Source organism: Lepisosteus oculatus, chromosome 4, assembly GCF_040954835.1.
Source record: "Lepisosteus oculatus isolate fLepOcu1 chromosome 4, fLepOcu1.hap2, whole genome shotgun sequence".
Taxonomy (NCBI): Eukaryota; Metazoa; Chordata; class Actinopteri; order Semionotiformes; family Lepisosteidae; genus Lepisosteus; species Lepisosteus oculatus.
In genome coordinates, this window is record NC_090699.1 from 15104038 (window position 1) to 15124785 (window position 20748).

General features: G+C 44.0%; 1 protein-coding gene across 2 annotated transcripts in view; it reads left to right on the forward strand.

Moving 5' to 3' along the window:
• The window catches only part of LOC107077269 (calcium-activated chloride channel regulator 1-like), a 35749-nt gene extending 18451 nt beyond the window's left edge, over window positions 1–17298 (forward strand). For both annotated transcript variants that reach the window (XM_069188045.1, XM_069188044.1), the window contains 10 exons: window positions 4090–4198; window positions 5296–5455; window positions 6054–6281; window positions 8050–8274; window positions 10129–10306; window positions 11032–11138; window positions 11475–11696; window positions 13950–14220; window positions 15124–15543; window positions 16100–17298. In XM_069188045.1, the coding sequence (XP_069044146.1) occupies window positions 4090–4198; window positions 5296–5455; window positions 6054–6281; window positions 8050–8274; window positions 10129–10306; window positions 11032–11138; window positions 11475–11696; window positions 13950–14220; window positions 15124–15543; window positions 16100–16452 (2273 nt within the window). In that variant the 3' untranslated portion in view covers window positions 16453–17298. The remainder of the gene's footprint in view (window positions 1–4089; window positions 4199–5295; window positions 5456–6053; window positions 6282–8049; window positions 8275–10128; window positions 10307–11031; window positions 11139–11474; window positions 11697–13949; window positions 14221–15123; window positions 15544–16099) is intronic.
• The last annotated feature ends 3450 nt before the right edge of the window (window positions 17299–20748 follow it).

Here is a 20748-nt window from a genome sequence, read left to right on the forward strand (position 1 = left end):
CTAGCTTGTCCATGACTGCACTCTGACAAGCTGGCCCTCAGCTCCTACAGTATATCCTGACTTGACAATCTTGTATTTTTCCTTGGGAGAGGTCTTTTCTGTGGCTTACAGGTTATGACCTTTTAATACAAACTTCTCCCACTATCATAGAAAAAGCGTGAATTCTCCTATATGTTTTCTCTTAGTTCGTTGGACGTCTGGTCTAAAAAGAATAGAAAGGTGTTGTAACCGACAAATGAGTTTGGGATCCCGAGATGAAGTTTAAACAGATGGGTTTTATTGCATGCAAGGAACAATAAAACTGAAGTATTGATCGAACTACCGGTACAAAACTTCCAGTTTACAGTATATAGGCCTTCTCTACCACTTCTGACATATCTCGTTACCATGGTAATGGGGGGAGGTCACGGTGTCCGGCCAGGTCACAGACTTTGGTCACTCTTAATGGTCAGTGTTAGGTTTCCTTCCCTGGGGGTTTCCTAGCTGGCCTCTGGAATCCTTATCGGTTCCCACCCTTTCCTGCCATAACTCTAGGTCTGGAATGTCTTGTGTCATAAGAAGTCCAGTCCTTGTGCAGAAAGGAATGTTAACCCTTTCTCCACATCTTTTATCTTTCTTCAAAGGAAACAAAAAAATTGCTTTTAACTTGTACTTTTAAGCAACACAATTACTCTGCTGGAGTCTCACAAGTAACTCACCTACAGCTGTACTTACATGCTTAGAACATGCACGTGACTCATTCTCTTTTATACAGTGGGAGTTATAGAAACAGCGATTTAAAGGCTTATCGAGAGGACACGGGCACCCTCCTTCGGCTTCAGGTAAAATTACCAGTGGCCCTGCCACACAGAACAAGAAACTAAGCATTCTAAAAATACAGATATATGTATATTTAAAATAAATATTCTGGGGCTTGTACCACAGAGAGGCAGCTCACTGAAAAAAAAACAAATCTACACCAACACTTAAATCTGTGGCTTATTAATAAGCATTGCTGCTACAACAGTAAATTCAATATTTTGGTTTAGGTTATTTGTCAAAACTAATTAATCTGCACTTTCTACTGAGCTGTTGTGAAAAGGGAAAAATAATAGTTGCAGTTACAGTACTTTCAGTTTCAGATGGACATAGAATTGGAAACAAGTAAAGGCTATAAAGACAAGCATAGTTTCTCATTAGCAGTAGTAGCTGACCTATGGTGTCTTGCAGCTGTAATTGGCACCTCCTAATGACTAGGAGGAAATGTCAGAAATAACAGCAAAGAAAAATCCCAAACAAATACGTTATTTTGTATACTGTAAGTATTCAGCACTGAGTCAAATACTGCACTTTCTTGTAGCTACAGAGGCTATGCGGCAACATTAAGCCAGGTGAAGCACAGACAGCAGCAGGTGAGCAGCACACAAGACAAGAAGCAGGGAAAGCAAAAACAGTCCAAAGCCTTAATCCAAGAACAGGCAGAGGACAAAAAAACTGTACCAAAAGTTCCAAAGACAAAACCTTACAGCTGAGTCCAAGCAAGTTGAAAAGCCCGGGAAACACAGCAAACCGTACAAGGGAAATCCACAACACACAACTCAACACCAAGACAAGAACAAAGCACTATGACTGAGTAACCTAGCATTGTTCTTTAAGCAAGTTCTTTAATAGCCCCGGACTGAGTGTGAACAGGTGGGACAGCTCTTCACCCACACTGGGACATAATTGGCAGATCATTAGGTCCATCTCTTGAAGTGATCGTAATGTATTTCCAAGCTTTTTGATGAGCGTCAATAATTGGTGGAAGTGCTTTTGTCAGCAATCACTGCTGAAGGTCCTTTTGGACGGGTCTCTACCAGCTTTACAGGTTGAGCTCCTACAGGTTGTCATGCTCACGCACACTGATCATCTGGTAGACCATCTGCCGATCATTACATTACAGCCAGACGTGTCCCTTCTCTCTCTTGTCAACTGTGCTGGTTGCCAACATGCAATGAGACAGAAAGCTCAACTCACCTGTGCCGTATTACTAACTCTATTGCTCTCTGGTGAATCATGCTCTTTAAAGGCTGCTCTGACAGTGCTCTTAGCTCTTTCACACGAGTTCTTTTGTTCCCTACTTTGTACTTTGGTTTCCTAACTTCACATTGTCTCAACTTTGTTCCTGGATCACCCCTGTGCTTGTTACACTCCTCTGTTTATTTGGCCTGTTTATGAGTGATGTCGGCTTGAATTCTCCCCGTCTTCCGTTGCGACATTTTCTTGGATTTGACCATTGTTTCATCGTACCTTGACTCGAGACTATTTCGTTTGTCACCACTCTTGCCTGTGCTTGCTGGTGTTCACTGTGCTGCTTGTTTCCCTAGCCAGCTGGTGCTCCTTTGCTAAGCAGTGGATATCACACTAGTGCATTTATTCTGAACTCATGTCAACCACTGATATTACTCACAGACAGAGGATATTCAACTGTACTGTATGTCTTGTCGATACCTTTTGTGCACCTGAACTACAGAAATTTAATTAAGCTTTGTCATAGCATGAGGATGCATATGTATGCAATTACCCATTAGTACTGATTAGAAATTAAGTTTATATCAAGAAGGGGTCAAGTAGGATCTGTGTGTGAAAAATTGGATTTTTTTTATGGTTAGGATTTCTGAAAGACATTGTCCCAAGAAATACCTTCATCTGTAACATTCATTAGCTAGCACTCTGTGTTATCACATTACCACCTACATTAGTTGCAATAGTAAGAGTCTGAGGATATACTGTATATGCAGGGTTATATATGCATTTATATATGCAGTTTTAATATATCATGCAGACTTGTTTTAATCTCTTTGTCTCTCATATGTTATCTTAGCAGACTGCAATGGAAGGTTTTATTCTGTAGGTAGCTAAGAGCTCAATGAGCAGAGCTCGGGAAAGGTTGTTGATTTCTTCTAATTAAGCAACAGAGTGATCCAATGAAGTCAGCTGGAACAAACAAACTAGAGGATCTCATGGTTCTGGAGAAACAGTTTTTGAAACTGTGCTTTACAGTACCTGAGAATGAAGGCTAGGAAGCAGGGAGACAAACCGCATTCTTAACTATATTAATGCTTAGGTTGCAATTATACATCATATCACACATCACTTTCAATAAGAGCTTATCCAAAGCAGGGTCGCAGGGAAAGCAGAGCCTATATCAGCAAGCAACAGGCGGAAGGCAGGATACACCATGGAGGGGACGCTAGTCCATCACGCACACTCAGGGTCATTTTTCCCAGAAGCCAATTAACCCACCAGTGGTCTTTGGTGGGAGGAAACTGTCATGTTCGTAAACCCCTCCTCTTAAGGAGGCTCCAGCCCTTCCTTGTTTTCTACTCATCCACCGCACCTGCTCCCCTTTTCCTTGAAAGCCAGGCGCTCACTCTATTCTGGGCTCTGCTCTGGTTTCTGTACCAGGCGAGCCCGGAACCTGGAAGCGCCTGGTCCCATCAAGGTTTTAAGTTCCTGTTCCTGCCGGTTCTGACCCGGTTCCGCTTTTAATTCTGTTTGTCTTGGATGGACCGCCCGGTTTTGGAGTTTTGGCTCCATTTGGACTGGATTGTTTGCCTTGGCCACACCTCCCCCAAACACCAGCGCACCATGGACACGCCCCTTGTTTTCATTCCCGACTCCCGCATGCCTTTTCCCCGTGTACTCTACTCTGGATTGTGTCGTCTGCATAGGGTCCGGAAAGAACGCTTTCGTGACAGAAACTGGAGAACCAGGAGGAAACCTATGTAAACACAAGCAAACCATACAATCTCCACACAGATATTACTCCAGGAATTAACATTCCAGTGAGACAGGAATGTTAACAGGAAGACGACTGCTTCAAAACTGACAAGGGCCAGACATCTGCTTTCTCCTCTTTTAATCATGTACTGTTAGAAGCTGTGAAGGTATCAAAGTAGGTTACCACCTACAGTACCACAGATTCAACACGTTCAGTACATGCAGGTTTTTCTCTTCAGTGTACTGTATATATACTGTAGCTTCCACGTACTGTGCGCCTGTTTTAACCCATTGTCTTTCATACCTTGTGTTCACACACAGAAATATTCTCCTCTTTCTGTGCTATAGGTCGAGTATTAGTGTACACTTGGGCCATTCTGCGATGGGGAGTGTTCAGTGAATTTAACTCTCAGGAACCCTTTTATATGGATAAAACTGGTGAGGCAGAAGCTGTTAGGTAAGTGACAATCCCTTCTAAACCAATACATGTTCAGTCTTAGTTTTAGCATGGAATTGTCATGTCCGACCCAGCTCCAGCGCCGTGGTTACCTCTCTTGTCAACAGCTGGTACCACAGCAAAGCCTGATCACCTGTGTGCAATTATGAGCACTCCAGCCTTAGAAGGTGCAGGCTGCTTACTGCCAGGTCAGACTGCACTTGGTGCTGTGGTATGGAGTCGTTTGATAGTTTGATAGTTTCTGAGGTTTGTTCTCTTCATCCTTTGCTCTCACATTTCTGTATTCCCGGGTTCCTGATTGTTACCATGTGTGCTACCTCTGTAGCCCAGTCTCTCATTTCCTGGTTGCTACCTCTGTTCCTCTATTCCCAAGTTCCCATGATGCTATCTTTGTCCCCATGTGCCCTCGCTGGTGTTCATTTAGGATTCCTGATCCGGCTTATCCTGAACTTGTTATGGGATTTCCCCTAAGGCTTGAAATGTTTATAGTGTGAATCCCGGCTTGGACCTACGCCCATGGATTCCCCCCGGGTGTTTTGGACAGTGTCTCTTCTGACTTTCCTGGCTTTGGCTCCTGCCCGCCTGGCCATGAGCTCGAAGAGCCCCGCTTGACAACATGCCAGCAACCTACGAGCTCTTCTAGGCCACAGCCCCTCCAGGTCACACATAGTGCTCAGCCCAGCCCCAGTGAGTGTGCAGCGCTGTTCAGCCACTCCAGGCACATCCGTCCATGCTCTCCCTCCTCGGCCCCATTTCCCGCTCTGCTCATGCTTACTTCCCTTACTTACTGGGTTGTTTGAACCTCGTGTTTGGGTTCCTACCTTATCAAAGGTCCATCTCTCCCATCCACCGGAGTGCTAAGTATAACTGGAATCTATTCTTTATTATTATTATTATTATTATTATTATTATTATTATTATTATTATTTATTATATTTTAATTCTCCCAACAAATTTCCCTCTGATTTTCTCTCTGAATCAACACACAGGTTCTCATTTCTCCATTGCTGTAGATACCTATTCAGTACAATACTCAGGTACCTTAGTGTCCAATCAGTGTAACAACTGTCCCTCTGTGCTCTCTCTTAATCTCTTAGTTGCCCTAAAAATTATAGGGGCACATTGAAGAACCCCAATGGGGAGACAGACTGTGAGATAGACCCCAGCGCAGGGCAGCCCACAAATAACTGTGTCTTCGTCCCTCACATCAAGCAGAATACAAAAGTCTCCATCATGTATCAGCCTTCCATTGCACAGGTGAGCTCCTATAGAATGATAGTGCTCCTTAAACTGCTTCAGTCACACAAGTGCGTTCCTGTAAAAATATGCTGCTCCTTATATAGCCTCAGTCACACAGGTGAGCTGCTATAGGAAGATACTGCCCCTCATACTGCCTCAGTCACAGGCTGCCATTCTTCATATCACATACGTGAAGAAGCGAAGCCATCCTACTGTACTGAACAATATTGTTGAGATAAAAAGCTGGGAGAAATGGAAAAATCAATATCTACAACTCTACCCCTTCACAATCACTGAAGAAAAAAGACCATGTACTAGTCTATTAGAAATGGATTATGCCTATTAGTCTAATAACTGTAACCTGGTGGGCTGTACTGTACGTAGACATTGGGCATGATACAAAAGTTGGGAGCTGCATCAGTGTGTATTGGCTGTAACAAAGAACAGGAAATGGTTACTTCCACACTGAAAAATAGGAAGGAAAAACTTTTCAACATCCAAAAAATGTGTTTATTCTTTGTACATTTCAGTGAGAAATTAAACTTTGCTTGTTTATTGTATATTTACAAACCATTGTATATGGTTTATAATATATGTGTTTATTTGTTGCACCAAGGAAGCCACATTCTGTGATGACAGATCTCACAATTCCAAGGTACTAAATGCCCAAAACAAGCTCTGTGACTACAGGAGTGTCTGGGACGTCATCAGCCAGACTCCCGACTTCAAAGGTGGCAACAACGCCCCCATGACAGCGGACCCCCCCAGTCCAACCTTCACTCTGCTGAGGGCCAGACAACGTGTGGTATGTCTGGTGCTGGACACCTCCGGGAGCATGAAAGACGTAAGTTTTCGTTACTACACAAGCGGGTGAAGGATGGGCAGTCTCACTCACAGAATTTGCTCAGTGAATGCATGCCCTGATTGTTTAGTCATATATAGACTGACAGTATCTGTTTGTGCACTGTGTTTGTGCACTGGATGATGTTTAAGAGCAAGTCTTTCTCTTGTACTGGTCTGGGGTGCACATGCACAGAATCTGTTTACTACTGCACATCTCCGGCTGGTACTAAAACACGATTTAAGACCTTCCGATGCATGTCGGCTTCTGGTGACGTCACCATCAGCAAAGGCCACTTAATGGTTGTGCTCGCTCAGACTCTCTCACCCCACAATGCCCTAACTGTAATTTTAAAGGAACAGTAAGAGTTGGGCAACAATGGAGACATGAGGCAATGGACGAAAACATACACACAAACAGCAGAGAAAGGAATCTGAGGATGTAGAGGGACGTCAGAGCCCCTCCCCCCCCAGTGCAGTGTTAGATGCCACGCTGAGGTGACTGAAGGACATGAGCCTTTCAGTGAGACTCGAAAAAAATCAACTCTGAACCAATCAACTGTGTCCCCATTATTTTACCTGGGTGAATCAGTACTCGCAGCCCTCGGACTCCTCAGAAACCAGGTGCATTTGCACAAGGAGTCAAACACCTCCCAGGGCAGACTGTCCCTGCCACCATCCTCCAATTAACAGGTACCAATTACATCGATTATACAATATATACTGTAAACCTTGTTCTGCCACAGATGGGGTACTGAGATACCTTATATGTCAGGTAGTGCTCTCAGCATTACTAACCTGTGTCTCTCATACTTTGAATCCTGCCCAAAAGATTCCCCATCTGTTCTGAACCTGTCCTAAAAAACTAGGTCAGTGGGTTGAGCTTTGTGATCACAGTTTCCATCATGGGTTGAGATCTATGATTGCGGGTTTGATTGCAAGTTGAGATCTCTGATCATGGGGTCATGTCACTACCGACCGTAGCCAGGATTCCTCAAGGGTAGTAACCAGCCAGGCATCTTCTGATACCCCGTGCAGCACCCCCTGCTTGCAGTCTGTTGCCTATGGTGTGTTAAAAGACAAGTGGCCTGAATGTGGGAGGGTTGAAGGAGTCTGCAAACACTTCCTCGTGATCCCCTCTGCATCAGATTGGGGTTCATAGCTCTGAGCCAAGAACAAAAAGCGAAAAAGCTTTGGCAGCCACAAAGCTGTGAACTCTCTCTCATTGCTCATGGACAAATACAAGTATATATATCCACTATACTAGGAAGGAGTATTTAAACAGCAAAAAAGAAGCTTTAAAAAAAAGGTTTCTTCTACAATTATATTGAGAAAAATAGAAAAAAAGTCTTACATCATATTCTCAACAATAGACTTGAAAATCCTTCATTCTCACCCCTTATACATGGAACTGACTCTTGAAGAGTGCCAGAAGCCTCTTTTAGCTCAGTATTTCCCATTTTGTATAGTTATGAACAGTTTATGTTTTTACTTCCTGCATGCAACAACATTCAACATCATCTACCAGGCGTTTCACCCAGTAGTGAATTAAATCTCTTTGAATTTCAATCCCTGCTTCTTCAGTGTTTGATAATCCTCCTATTTTGGTATCATCTGCAAATGTGATTCGTTTATTACAGTAACTGTATCGGAATCTAGATCATCTTCTCCAAGGTGGAATAGTTTGCAATCTCTCCCGGGAAGCTGTCTTCCTTCAGGAGCTGCCACTTGACAGTCTGAGTTATGTTAACTTTGCCTTTTCCCTCTTCCAGTGCGGTCGGATCCACAGACTCCGTCAGGCTGCGACGATCTTCCTGGACCAGATTGTGGAACAGGGCTCGCGAGTGGGCATCGTGGAGTTCAAACATTTCGCCCACGTTTTAATAGATCTGGTTCTCATTGACGGGAAGGAGGCACGGGCTCAGCTTGCCAACGAGCTGCCTTCTTTAACAGGTGGCGGCACCGAGATCTGCACTGGCATCCAGAAAGCGTTTGGGGTGAGTGAGCTGATGGTGACGAAAAAGGCTGCCAAGTAGCAGGGAGAGCAATTTCATGCAGTTCATGGTGTCATCGAACAGCAGTTCAGGTGGAGGTCAAATTCGAATCCTGTACTTCTGCTTCCCTGTGTCGAAAATCTGCGTGGTTAAACATGACCCTGTCCTTCCTTACTAGAACTCTGCATTTCACTTTGTTACCAACAGACATTTTTCACCCTTGGCATTGCTGGTATCTCATCTTCGTCATGTTCATCTAGGACAGGAGTCTAGCTCCCTTCAGCCTCAACCCTCTCCTGAAAACAGGTAGCTCTGTGCCTACCATAGCGTCCGCGTTTCTTCTTCCAGTTTGCTTGGGGAGCCTGTCTGGTCAAAAATCCAGCCCACCACATCTGTGTCCCCAGCTTATATCTGGTGTTTTGTCTCTCCTCTCTCTCCAGTCCTTCTTATTCTGTCTACGGGTGCAAACTGGCATAAAATAGGCCGATATTAGCTCTAGACTCTTCCCTCTCCCAATGCAGCTGATATTCCTTCTATTTTGGGGGGTTCAACTCAAAATTAGTTCTTATGATCTAGTTAGATTTGGAACATGAGAGCTGTCTTCTGTTTTCTGCATCAGAGTACTCTTGCAGGTCACCACTGACTTCCACGGCGTTCCAATTTCAAACTCGCCAGTACTGCTAGCTGCTAACTGTTAGCTGTCTTCCTGCTTCCATGCCAAACTACTCTTCTGCTCACTAATCAATAGTAATCAGTCTATTAGCTATTAGGGCGTGAGTAGAGGCTGGGCTGTATATGTAGACGCAGAAACTCTAAAGGCCAGATATCCATTATGAAGAGTAGTGTCCTGGTTTGTGTTACAGTCCTGCGATGTGCTGCTTGTCAGAAAGGGTTGTCTCCCCTGCAACCCATCATGCTAGAATCAACAGAGCTACTGTATGCTGTGGTCAAGGCCTTACTAAAAATCCACAGCAACACTTCAATTCTCTAGTTTACTAATAAGCATTGCTGCTACACCATAAATGTCATAATTAGAGCAAAGAGTTTTGCATATTTACAAGACATTGCCTTTTAAAATATTCTTGGCACAGCTTACCCTTGTCTTCCGGCTGCTCTGAAATGTCACTTACTCACTCTGTGTAACGAACAGTTCTTTCCGGACCCTATGCGGACGACACAATCCGAAGAAGTGGGGAAACACTGGGGAAACGTCATGCAGGAATACGGGGCTGAAAACAGGGGGGCGTGTCCAAAGTGCACTGGTGCACGGGGAAGGTGTGGCCGAGGCAAACAATCCAAAAAACAATCCATAGAGGGAATCCAAAACACAAGAATAAGTCCATTGCCAGGTGATCCATCCAAACAAAAATTAAAACCAGAAACCGGGTCGGAACCGGCGGACAGGGAACGGGAACAGAGATTAAAACCTTAACGGGACCAGGCGCTTCCAGGTCCCGGACTCGCACAGTGCGGAAACCAGATGCAGAGCCAGGATGAACGTCAGCGCCTGGCTTTTAAGGCGGGCTGGGAAAAGGGGTCAGGTGCACAGAATTAAATCTAAAGTGAAAGGGCTGGAGCATCCTTAAGGAGGGGGGACTATAATCGTGACACTCTGTAAACATTCCACACAGCAGGTGCCTCTCTCTCTTCCTCAGCAGAGCTGAACCAGATCTAGAATGAAACCTTTCACATCTACAGATCAAACTCTACCACTGGACCATTTCAGGTGAAGCACTTTGCTCAAGGGTAAAACAGCAGTCTCTCACCTGCAGCTTGAACCCGCAACCTTCTAGATATAAGCGCACAACCCTGAGCGCTGCTCCACACGGCTGTCCTGACCAGTTCCTCCTCTCCCAGGTTCTCCGACAGGATGACGGGGACACGGCTGGGGACGAGATCATTCTCCTGACGGATGGCCAAGACAAAGGTGTAGGATCTTGTCTGGAGGAAGTGAAGAGCAGTGGTGTCACCATTCACACCATCGCTCTGGGACCCAGTGCCGACCCCCGGCTGGAGGAGTTTGCAATTGGGACAGGTACAGTACTTCAGCCAGAGGTTGAGAGTCTGTCTGGTGCTCTTTCATGTGAGTTTAGCTTCCTGTAACGCAGTGTGTGGAGACAATCACTGATCAGGAAACACCTGGACTGCCTCTCTGTGCATCCCGGAAAAGGGAAACTATCTGCCTCTCAGTAAACACTTCTGAAAACATGGCAGGAACATGGAGGTTTTCCTTGGCCTGCAATGCATTGAACAAAACTTGGATTTAGCTGGCCCCTCTCTAAATCCTTGTCGGCAATCTTGTAAAATGCCATGGGTTTGCTGATTTGATTGTACTGCACATTTCCTGATTCTTTTCCCATCTCCTTTGTATGATTGCTTTTCATTAACTAGTATTCAGTAATCATTAACTAATCATTAACCATTCATTCATTTATTTGTATTAACTTGCGTTCTCAGTAGACTTCCTCATTGTAGCCTTACTGGAGATGATGTTTAAAATATTCTAATAGATACTCTGAATTTCTGCACATATTGTATGTCCAAATCAACTCAAAGAGTGTTTGAATACACTAAAAGTACAGAATAATCTAAATAATCATAAAATAAGGCTGTGTAGAGTGACTGGAGTTGTGAGCTAAATGCATCTTTGTGTCCAGAACGTATACCTGAATGCTCTAATATTAACGGACATCACATTGTCTTGCAATGCCATGCATTTAGTACTGTCATATTCAAATCCATTGTGATGTCACTGTACAGGAGGAACACGTTTCTCAGCCAGTGACAAACTGGACTCTGACGCACTAATCATTGCATTCAGTGACATCACTTCTCAGTCTGGAGATGACATCGCCAGTGCTGTCCAGGTGTGGCTTTGAGCTGATCTCACTGTACCTGCTGTTATAATACCTACAGTATCTGTGATGTTATAATGTAGCCGTTCTTAATTCTGGAAGCAATCAAGGGCTCAGAATGCTTCAGGCTTCAATAAGATAAGAGATCTCTTTATTGGCCATATACAATTTCTCGTATTAGGAATTTGTCTTTTGGGATACCTCAACTTGCTCTCCATGAGACACATAGACAGAGAGAGAAGCTTGAGGTCAGACGGCAGTGTCAGTCATTTATACAGCACATTAAACATTAAATATTAAAGTTTTTGTTGCTTGACTTTTTTTCTCTCTTTTCCTCCAAACCCTCAGCTGCTGAGCAAAGGGAGTCGGACAGACCCGGGGTCACAGTTTCAGGGTGAAGTCCCTGTGGACCCCACTGTGGGCAACAACACCGTGCTGACATTCACCTGGGAACACGCCCAGCCGGACATCACAGTCCGCAGCCCGAGTGGAGGATCCTACAATAATAACGACATGGAAATACACTCTGGGGAGAGAATCGCCAAGCTGAACATCCCTGGAATAGCCGAGGTACTGAACACACAGGAACAGTTATTAAACCCATAAGGACATTCATTCATTAGGGAGCTGGTTAGAGGCTTATAAATCTATCTATCCTTGATCTTACTTGATGTGTTGTTTCTTCCAGTTATCACCTGTTTGATAGTCAGAGTACTGTGTATCATCTTTTGTGAGCTTCTGATGCTTTGCATTTATCCACATTAACCTTCAATTGTAAAGTGTCTGCTAATATGCAAACAACTCTGTTGCTCTGTGGCTCAGGATCTGTGCCTGTGGCTGGAAGGTTGCTGGTTTGAATCATGTGGCCGGCAGAGGAATCCTACTCTGTTGGGCCCCTGAGCAAGACCCATAACCCCAGCTGCTCCAGGGCTGCTGTATAAATGGCTGACCCTGCGCTCTGACCCCAAGCTTCTCTCCCTGTCTGTGTGTCTCATGGAGAGCAAGCTAGGGTATGAGAAAGGACAAATTCCTAATGCAAGAAATTGTATATGGCCAATAAAGTGATCTCTCTACACCTTTATAATTACCTGTGCTTTTTCTAGCATTTTTGCATTTGCACACACTGTTTTTGTAAATATGAACTATATTACATTCTAGATCAGACCATATTTATATGTAGACTATACTACAGTCTAGATAACACTATACTCATAGACTCCTAATTAGATTATACTCTACTACAGACTATAATACAGTGTAGATCAGAATATACGACACTATACACTACAGTACAGTCTTGATCAGACAGTACTATACCACTGACTACCCTACAGGTTAGATCAGACTTTATAATAGATTATACTACAGTCTTGATTAGATTATACTGCAGACTGCAGTCTACATTAGTGATATAAAGTGAGAAGCAGCAGTGACCATTTAGTATTCAAAGAACAACCTCCATTTAAATCATTTTAAATGTTAAACTTTTTGAAATTAGAACCCCTACCTAATAACGAATTTACAAGTAATAAACACATAAACACCTACATGCTGCATTTAGTTTCTTCCTCCAACATATTTCTTGTACGTTTTGATTTTATCACATGTAATATCCGTTCTGGGTTATAATATCTGGGGCCTGGATTCAAATTTTTGCTGTCCTATCTGTGTGGAGTTTTTATGTACTCCCCATGTTTTCCCTGTGGGAAAAATTGCCCTGATCTGAATGTTTATTTGTATCTCTGTGTGCCCTGTGATGGACTGGCGTCCTGTCCAGGGTGTAGCCCGCCTTGTGCCCATTTTGTCACACCCACTACAGCTAGAGGGGGCTTCTGCTCTGTCCTATCCCAAGTTCCCCTGTGTTTTGCTTGGCTTTCCGGTGTGTCTTTGTGTGGGGCTGTATATGTCCGGGTCACCATTTCCTCCTCGCTCAGTGTTGAGGGTTCGGATGTCCTGAGACCCGCCTAGCACCAGGTTGTCTCTTCCGTGGCCTGAGGGCATAAGACATAGTCTGACCCCCAGAGCCCGGGCTAACCTCCGTCTTTCCCCCTTTTCTGCTTCGCATCGGGTCTTTTTTGCTCTCCTGGCCTGGCATGCCCTTCTGACATCCGTGACATCCTCGGCTGGCAATTCCTCCCTGTCGGAGTCCACCAGATCCTCTCTTTCTTCCACGTCTGTGAATCCAGCTGAGCCCCGTCTTGCCGATACACATAGGGTCTTTTTTTCGCTCTCCTGCCATTCCAGGGCATGCCTCTCTGGCACCCGTGCCACATGTCTTACTGGAATAGGATCGGGCTCTGCTCACACTGTAATGGATAAAGAGGTTTGTGAAGGGGTGGTGGATAATATCTATTCTGTCCCCCTTCTGTTCAGATCAACTAGTTCTTGCTATTTGTGACACATTTCATAAAACCAGACACTGCACTGCTCTCATCTGTTTCGAGGCTTGACATCAAGACCTGGGCGGATTTTACAATTTCTTCCTGTCTGGGTGGTCAGTTAAATAGGAAAACCTGCAAAATCAAAAGACAAACCTACAGTACCCTGAATGAGTAATTAGCATCGGAGGGAGTGAAATGTCACATGAGGGAAAGGAGCTGACATGATTCTGTGTGAACTTAGTCAGTCCTCTCGGCTAAATTAGAGACACATATTGTAGGACCAGCAAGGTGGACAAAGGGTTCAGACTGTGTCCACTCTCATTAAGAGAGTGCAAATGCGAGAGGTACCGTGAGGAGATCTCATTCAGTAATGGATTCAGCTAGCTTGCATTAGCTGAATAACTAAAGTTTATGAATTCTCTTTCTTGGTCAATTCTTGCAGAGTGGTACATGGAGCTACAAGGTTGTCAACACCCACAGCTCCCCCCAGACCTTCACATTGCTAGTGACCTCCAGAGCCGCCGATGAATGTGTCCCTCCGGTCACTGTCACTGGAGGCATGAGCGAGACTGAGGTGATCTATCCCCGGCCCCTCGTCATCTCTTCGCAGCTGTCCCAGGGCAACTGGCCCGTCATCAACGCTGATGTCATGGCTGTAGTGGACCTCAGTGATAAGACCACAGTGAAGCTGGCTCTGTTCGACGGTGGCACAGGTACGTGTTCACGGCTGACGGTCCATCATTTGCACACATATCAGGGCAGATCGGGGAACCGTGACACCACAACCCTCTTATGGCACAAAGCCCTTCATGTAATCAGAAAACCAGAACATGTTCTCATTTTGAAAGACAACTTTTAAAAGTATAGACTGATACAGCGCTTAAGTGGAACAATTTAAGTCCTGTATGTCACTTAAGGGTACAACAACAGTTGGTATCAGAGCCAATAGAGAAGACTACTGTTGTAAAACACCTTCCACAGTAGTTATCTGGCAACTTGAAGCTAGAATTCTGAAAACAGAAGGCCTAATTTGTGAAGGTAAAGATCAGAATGTTTTATTAGTAACGGTTTAAGACAGGAGTAGGTGGAGACAAGATGGCTGGTCTTGACGGTGCCACATTTCCCAGAAGGATGTGGGAATTTACCTGTCATCTAGAGTAAGTCACCTGACTGACAGTTGATCAGGTGACAGATAAATCAGGGAGCGGAGGCTCCCAGGAGCTGCTGACCTCTGCTATCCAGGGAGAGAGCAGAGCTCCCGACATGCACTGCACCACTGGGAGAACAGAGCAAGGAACTGAGCAATAGACCTGCCCTTGGAAACCTTTTACGTCATACTGCATTAGCAATCTTTAATGCAACAAAATCAAAATATGAAAGTTATTTTATATGAAAAATATAAAGTCTGAATACTTTTGCCAGGCACTGTACAGCATTTCCTATTGAAAACAGAACAGGACTTTTTAAAAAGTGGATTTTTAAGTGTTTTCTTTAAAAGCAGTTCCTAATGCCAGTCAGTATCTATTGGCCCCTCTCTTCTTCTCCTTGCAGTGTGCTGTAGCTGCACTGGTGGATTATTCTTCGGCTGTGCTAATACAGTACCTCTTTCTTTGCAGCTGGGGATCAATTGAAAGATGATGGCATATACTCCGCTATCTTTCACAACTACGAGGGTAACGGGCGATACAGCCTGAAGTTCGAGGCGCTGGGTGTGGAGGGCAGAGTGATGACCAGAATGTATCCTGAAAACACTGTTCCTGAAAGATCTCGACCAAGCAGTGGTACAAGACACCTAAGAACACAAAGGATACAATTCAACATGCGTCGTAGCGCCCCCTCTCTTCGCCAGACTAGCACAGCTCTCGGCAGCTTCAGCCGCACTGCCAGTGGGGGCACAGTGACAGTGAAGGGAGTGCCAGCTGTGCCCAGGGATGACTTCCCCCCTGGAAAAGTGACCGACCTGACCGCCTCTGTGGTCAACAACACTGTCGTTCTGCAGTGGACTGCACCTGGAGATGACTACTACACTGGGACAGGTGAGAGCACAGACTGGACACCCATCACTACACTGGGACAGGTGAGAGACACAGACTGGACACCCATCACTACACTGGGACAGGTGAGAGACACAGACTGGACCCCCATCACTACACTGGGACAGGTGAGAGCACAGACTGGACCCCCATCACTACACTGGGACAGGTGAGAGCACAGACTGGACACCCATCACTACACTGGGACAGGTGAGAGCACAGACTGGACACCCATCACTACACTGGGACAGGTGAGAGCACAGACTAGACACCCATCACTACACTGGGACAGGAGAAAGACACAGACTGGACACCCATCACTACACTGGGACAGGTGAGAGACACACTGACTGGACCCCCATCACTACACTGGGACAGGTGAAAGACACACAGACTGGACCCCCATCACTACACTGGGACAGGTGAGAGACACAGACTGGACACCCATCACTACACTGGGACAGGAGAGAGACACAGACTGGACACCCATCACAACACTGGGACAGGAGAGAGACACTGGGTTCCTCCCCCCTCTGATCTTCCTCTCCCTCTCCTCCAGTCTCCAGCTATGACATCAGAATTGGCCTCAGCCCACAGGCCCTGAGAGAGAGCTTCACTGCTGCTCTGCCCCTCAACACCTCCTCTCTGCACAGTGTTCCAGCAGGACAGACCCAGACTCTCCTCCTGCCTTTGGACTCCTTGGCTGCCATGAACCAATCAGTGGTCTACCTCGCCCTGCGTGCCACAGATGAAGAGGGGGGCACCTCTGAGACCTCCACCATCACCCAAGTGTCCACATTTGACCCTTTAATGTTGCCCCTCTCCCAGGGACACGCCTCCCCAGCTCCTGTTGGATTTTGTTCTGTGTTTCTGCTGGTAACAGCTCTGGTTCTGCTGGATCTGAGTATCTGAAATGCACACAGGTCCTTATATAACACTGTGATGTAACAGTATCATGCAAACTGCTTCTCTTTTAAAGTACTCAAGTTAAAACTTGGTGTATTATTACACTCACTCCCTGCAGGCTGTGCAACGTGATCATTTTTTCTTCTGGAAATTCCCAAGCTTCTCTATTTTGCCAGCTGTGGGCTGTTTCCCTGTCAAACAATGGATTAAGTGATGGTTGTAGCCGTAACTGGAGAGCTTCCAGGCAGAGTGAAGCAATGAGTCTGGTTTCAGTTTATACATGATTGCTATGTTGTTTGGATTTTTAAAGAACTGGGGTTAAGCGATCAATTAAATTGATAATCCCATCCTGTTCCAAAGCTGCTATAAAGTTGGATTGTAATCTATCATCTTGAATTTTGTGAGTTGCACATGTAGTAAGCTTTTTGTATAATTTCTTCTTTTTATCAGCTAATCAATGTGTTTTAAAGTTGGTATGTGGAAATCTGACTGATCCAAAATGCAGTGCCATGGACTTGAGATTTATTGTACCACAGTAACTAAAACTATTAGTTAATATCTAACTATTGTAAAAACTAAAACTTGAAAGTGAGCATTTGCGAATGTGGTCCTATTGAAGATCTATTTAAATATTTTTAGTGATGTCGTTGACCTTGGATTTTTTCTAATTTTGTATGCAAAAAGCCAACTGATGCAAAATGTAATGTCATTGACATACATTTGATTATACTTACTGGGTATTTTCAGTTTAGCAAAAAAAGTTTTGACTTTATTCATCTGCTATTTTTCAATGGAGCTAATGAAGACCTTACAGTCAACCTGTCTTCCGTCTAAATAAAATACTCAGAAGTGACTCTGCAGTTATCTAGTTCTTCGATCCATCACTTTTCTAACTGCTTTATCCAGTACAAGGGTGCAGGGGAGCAAGCCCAGCAAGCAGCAGGAGTATTGCAAGACACAAACAGATACAAACACAAGGGCCAATATTTCCAGAAGCCATTTAACCTACTGTGGGAGGAAACCTACGTGAACAATATTGACTAGGTCAATATTGACTTAAGACACACTTCTCATACCTGTGTGTGAACATTGGAGTACATACTGTACAGACTCCATGCAGATAACACCCCAGAAATTGAATCCAAGGCCCCATGGCTGCAAAATAGCAATACGAGCCACCATGCCATTGTGTGGCCCTTACTAACTTTCTATGTGCTGGCAGGTTCGACCTAGGTCAATATTGACTGAAGACTACATCTCATTTCATTGTGCTTTACCAACAAAACCAAAAAACCAACAGACCTTTACAGAAAACCTTTTATCAATCGAAAATAGACAACCGGTGCTTCACAAAACCGTTTTCGGAAACCGAAATACGCAGAGGCAATCGAACACAATAACAGACTTTTTATCTGATGATGCACCTAAGCAAGCTTCCGAAGCGCGTCGATAAGTAATCAGTAAGCCAGCAAAACATGTCCGCAAAAGCAAAAACTATGAGAAAAAGAATATGTCCCATGTTTTTAACTTGTTTTCGTCATCCGTAAGTCTAGTGATATATCCACAAAAGGCTAACCTTACTCATCTCCAGACCTGGAGGAAACAGAGACGTATTGGCTATTGGAATTGAATTTTGAAACCGACCACTTCAAAAAGGTCTGATTGGAAAAAAAAATGTTTTCATTCATTGTATGTTCAGCCATTCATAGCCCTTAGGGGGTGGGCCTTTGGCTGCCTTCTACCTGCATTCCAGCAGTCAATTATTGACACAGAAGGTTGTAATCAATCAGATTATTATCAGTGGCTATTTTTGTCACACCTGAAGGCCACTCTAAAGTTTTTTTTTCAATGCCTAATAGCAGAAATGACTCTCTAGCAATGCCTAAAGCCTTTTTATAGCAATTGCAATGGCTTTTACATATTAGGTTTATTGACATGGCTAAATAGTTCTGCTTTTAATCTTTTTTTTTAACTCAAATGTATTAGAATGGAACTAACTGTATGCTCCCCGCTATAATCACAGTTCTAGGCCATTCTCTATTAGGGTGATAGTAAACAGCTATTTAGGTGAGCGAAGACTAAGCAGTATTTGTATTCTAGACGATTCTGAGCACCTTAATGATATAGAACAGCACATCTATGATGAAGAACAAAAAAAAAATCATAATTATAATCCAGATGATTGGGGCATTGGTGTGTGGCTACAGTCTGTGCTAGGAACATGGGGAGGGTCTCCGGTTCAATACATATTTGTGTTTCTGGTATTATTCGTTATGATCATACTGTTAATATCCTGCTTGAAAAACATGTGGACTAAAGCTGTTGCTTCTGTGCTAATTTACTCCCTGAAAGGATCACAAAGGTCAAAAAATGATTTCATGGGAAAGGTTCTCTTATCTAGTGGCAGAACAATATAGTTTTAAGGGGGGTTACCCTTGGGAGTTATTTCCCTAGATGCAAATGATTATTGTGGTTTGTTTGTTCATAATTAGATGTTTTGCAGGAACAGAAGAGAAATTTTACAACTTCAGCTAGAATTGTTCTGCAAAACGGCACAGCTGAGGCAGGGGGACAAAGTGTAGATTTTTCCCCAAGAGTTATTACCCAGCTGTTGACCTATCTTGGAAACCCCCTAAGATTATGCTGGGCTCCAGCCCATAGGGATTTACCTGTGCTTTAAGAACTAATGAGTGAAAAAGGAGAGAGGCATCAAAGATGCACCCACTTTCTTCTTCTGATTAGAGTCACTGTTTGGACCATGGGGAATGTTTCTCTTTAAGTTACTAACACTGGTTATAGTAGCTGTAACACTTGTCTTCCCGTTTTCATGTTGCTGTATGACATGTATTATTCCAATGCTTCGCAATATGGTGATGAATGTTTACGCATCAGTATATTCTGATAAGAACGCAAGAATCTGAAGTATGGGAGCCGTCAGGAACAGTTCTTTCTGGGCCCTATGCGGACGACACGATCCGAAAGGTGAAGAAACAATAGGGAAAAATATCATGCAGGAGTCGGTCAGGAGACAGGGTGGCATGTCCGAGGTGAGCTGGTGTCCAGGGGAAATGAGTCCGGGGCAAACAATCCAAGCATAAATCCAAAAGGGAAATCCAAAACGGAAGGCAAAGTCCAAGACCAGGGTATCCATCCAAAGTAATTAAAAACCAGAACCGGGTCGGGACCGCCGGAACCGGCGGGACAAGGAATCAGGAACAGGAACCTAAAACCAAAACGGAGCCAGACGCGGCAGGACCCCGGGCTCTCACGAAACGGGATTCAATGAGAAGCCCCGAGCAAACGCCCGCGTCTGGCTTTAAAGGTGGAACTAAAGAGGGGCTGGAATAAGGAACAGGTGTGGGAAATGGGACAGAACGAGGAAGGGCTGGAGCGCCCTTAAGAGGAGGAGTAACGATCGTGACAGGAGCCTCCTGGGAATCCATATGAAGGATCTAACTTTTAAACATTTTAAGTATAAAAAGGAGGTAATTGAAATGGAAATCTAATAATTAAATTGAGTCTTCAAATGTAAAGAACTTTAGGAAAATATGTAACTGCTGTGCTACGTGCAGATTCTTAGAAGACTGTCTAGATGACTAAATTAGCCGAGGGTAACTGCTAAGCTTTGAAAAAAAATATATTGGTGCTTCTTCTTTCGTTTTTAGGGTGTAATCCGTTTTGTCCTAAGGAAAGGAGAAGTATTGGAGGGAACAAAGTGCTGTACTTTCCCTTGCATTGCAACATCTTTATAAAAAGTCTGTACTGCTTGTAATGAGTTGAGTCTCTGACACGGGGATCCCAATGTTGCAATATTGAAATAAAGACCTTACTCGGGTGAGAACTCTCTCTCGTGGCTTCCTTGATAGGTATATTTCTATGACAGGGCGATGTATTATCAATGTTAAATTGCAACCGTAATATCGACAACATTAATAAATGCATATACTGTATAATTGAAACTGAAAACATATCTAACACAGCATCTTTTCACAATCTTTTTCACAATGCATTGCTGATATTCATTGATTTTGGTTAAATACTGTCACGTTTTTCAACGAAGAAGTAATCTGCAAAAATCTCGGCAATCGTCTTTTGACGAGTAAGTATAAATAATAATACTACTATTTGAATACATACGGTTCTTCATATTATTTCGATTAAACATAGCATGTTAATAACCAATACATGGCACATAAAAACAGTGTGAAGGTGAAGATCACACAAAATCAAATGTGGGAATTTTACATTTTTAAGATTATAAATGGCATGTAGCGCATTAGCAACACTACAGTAACGCTAATA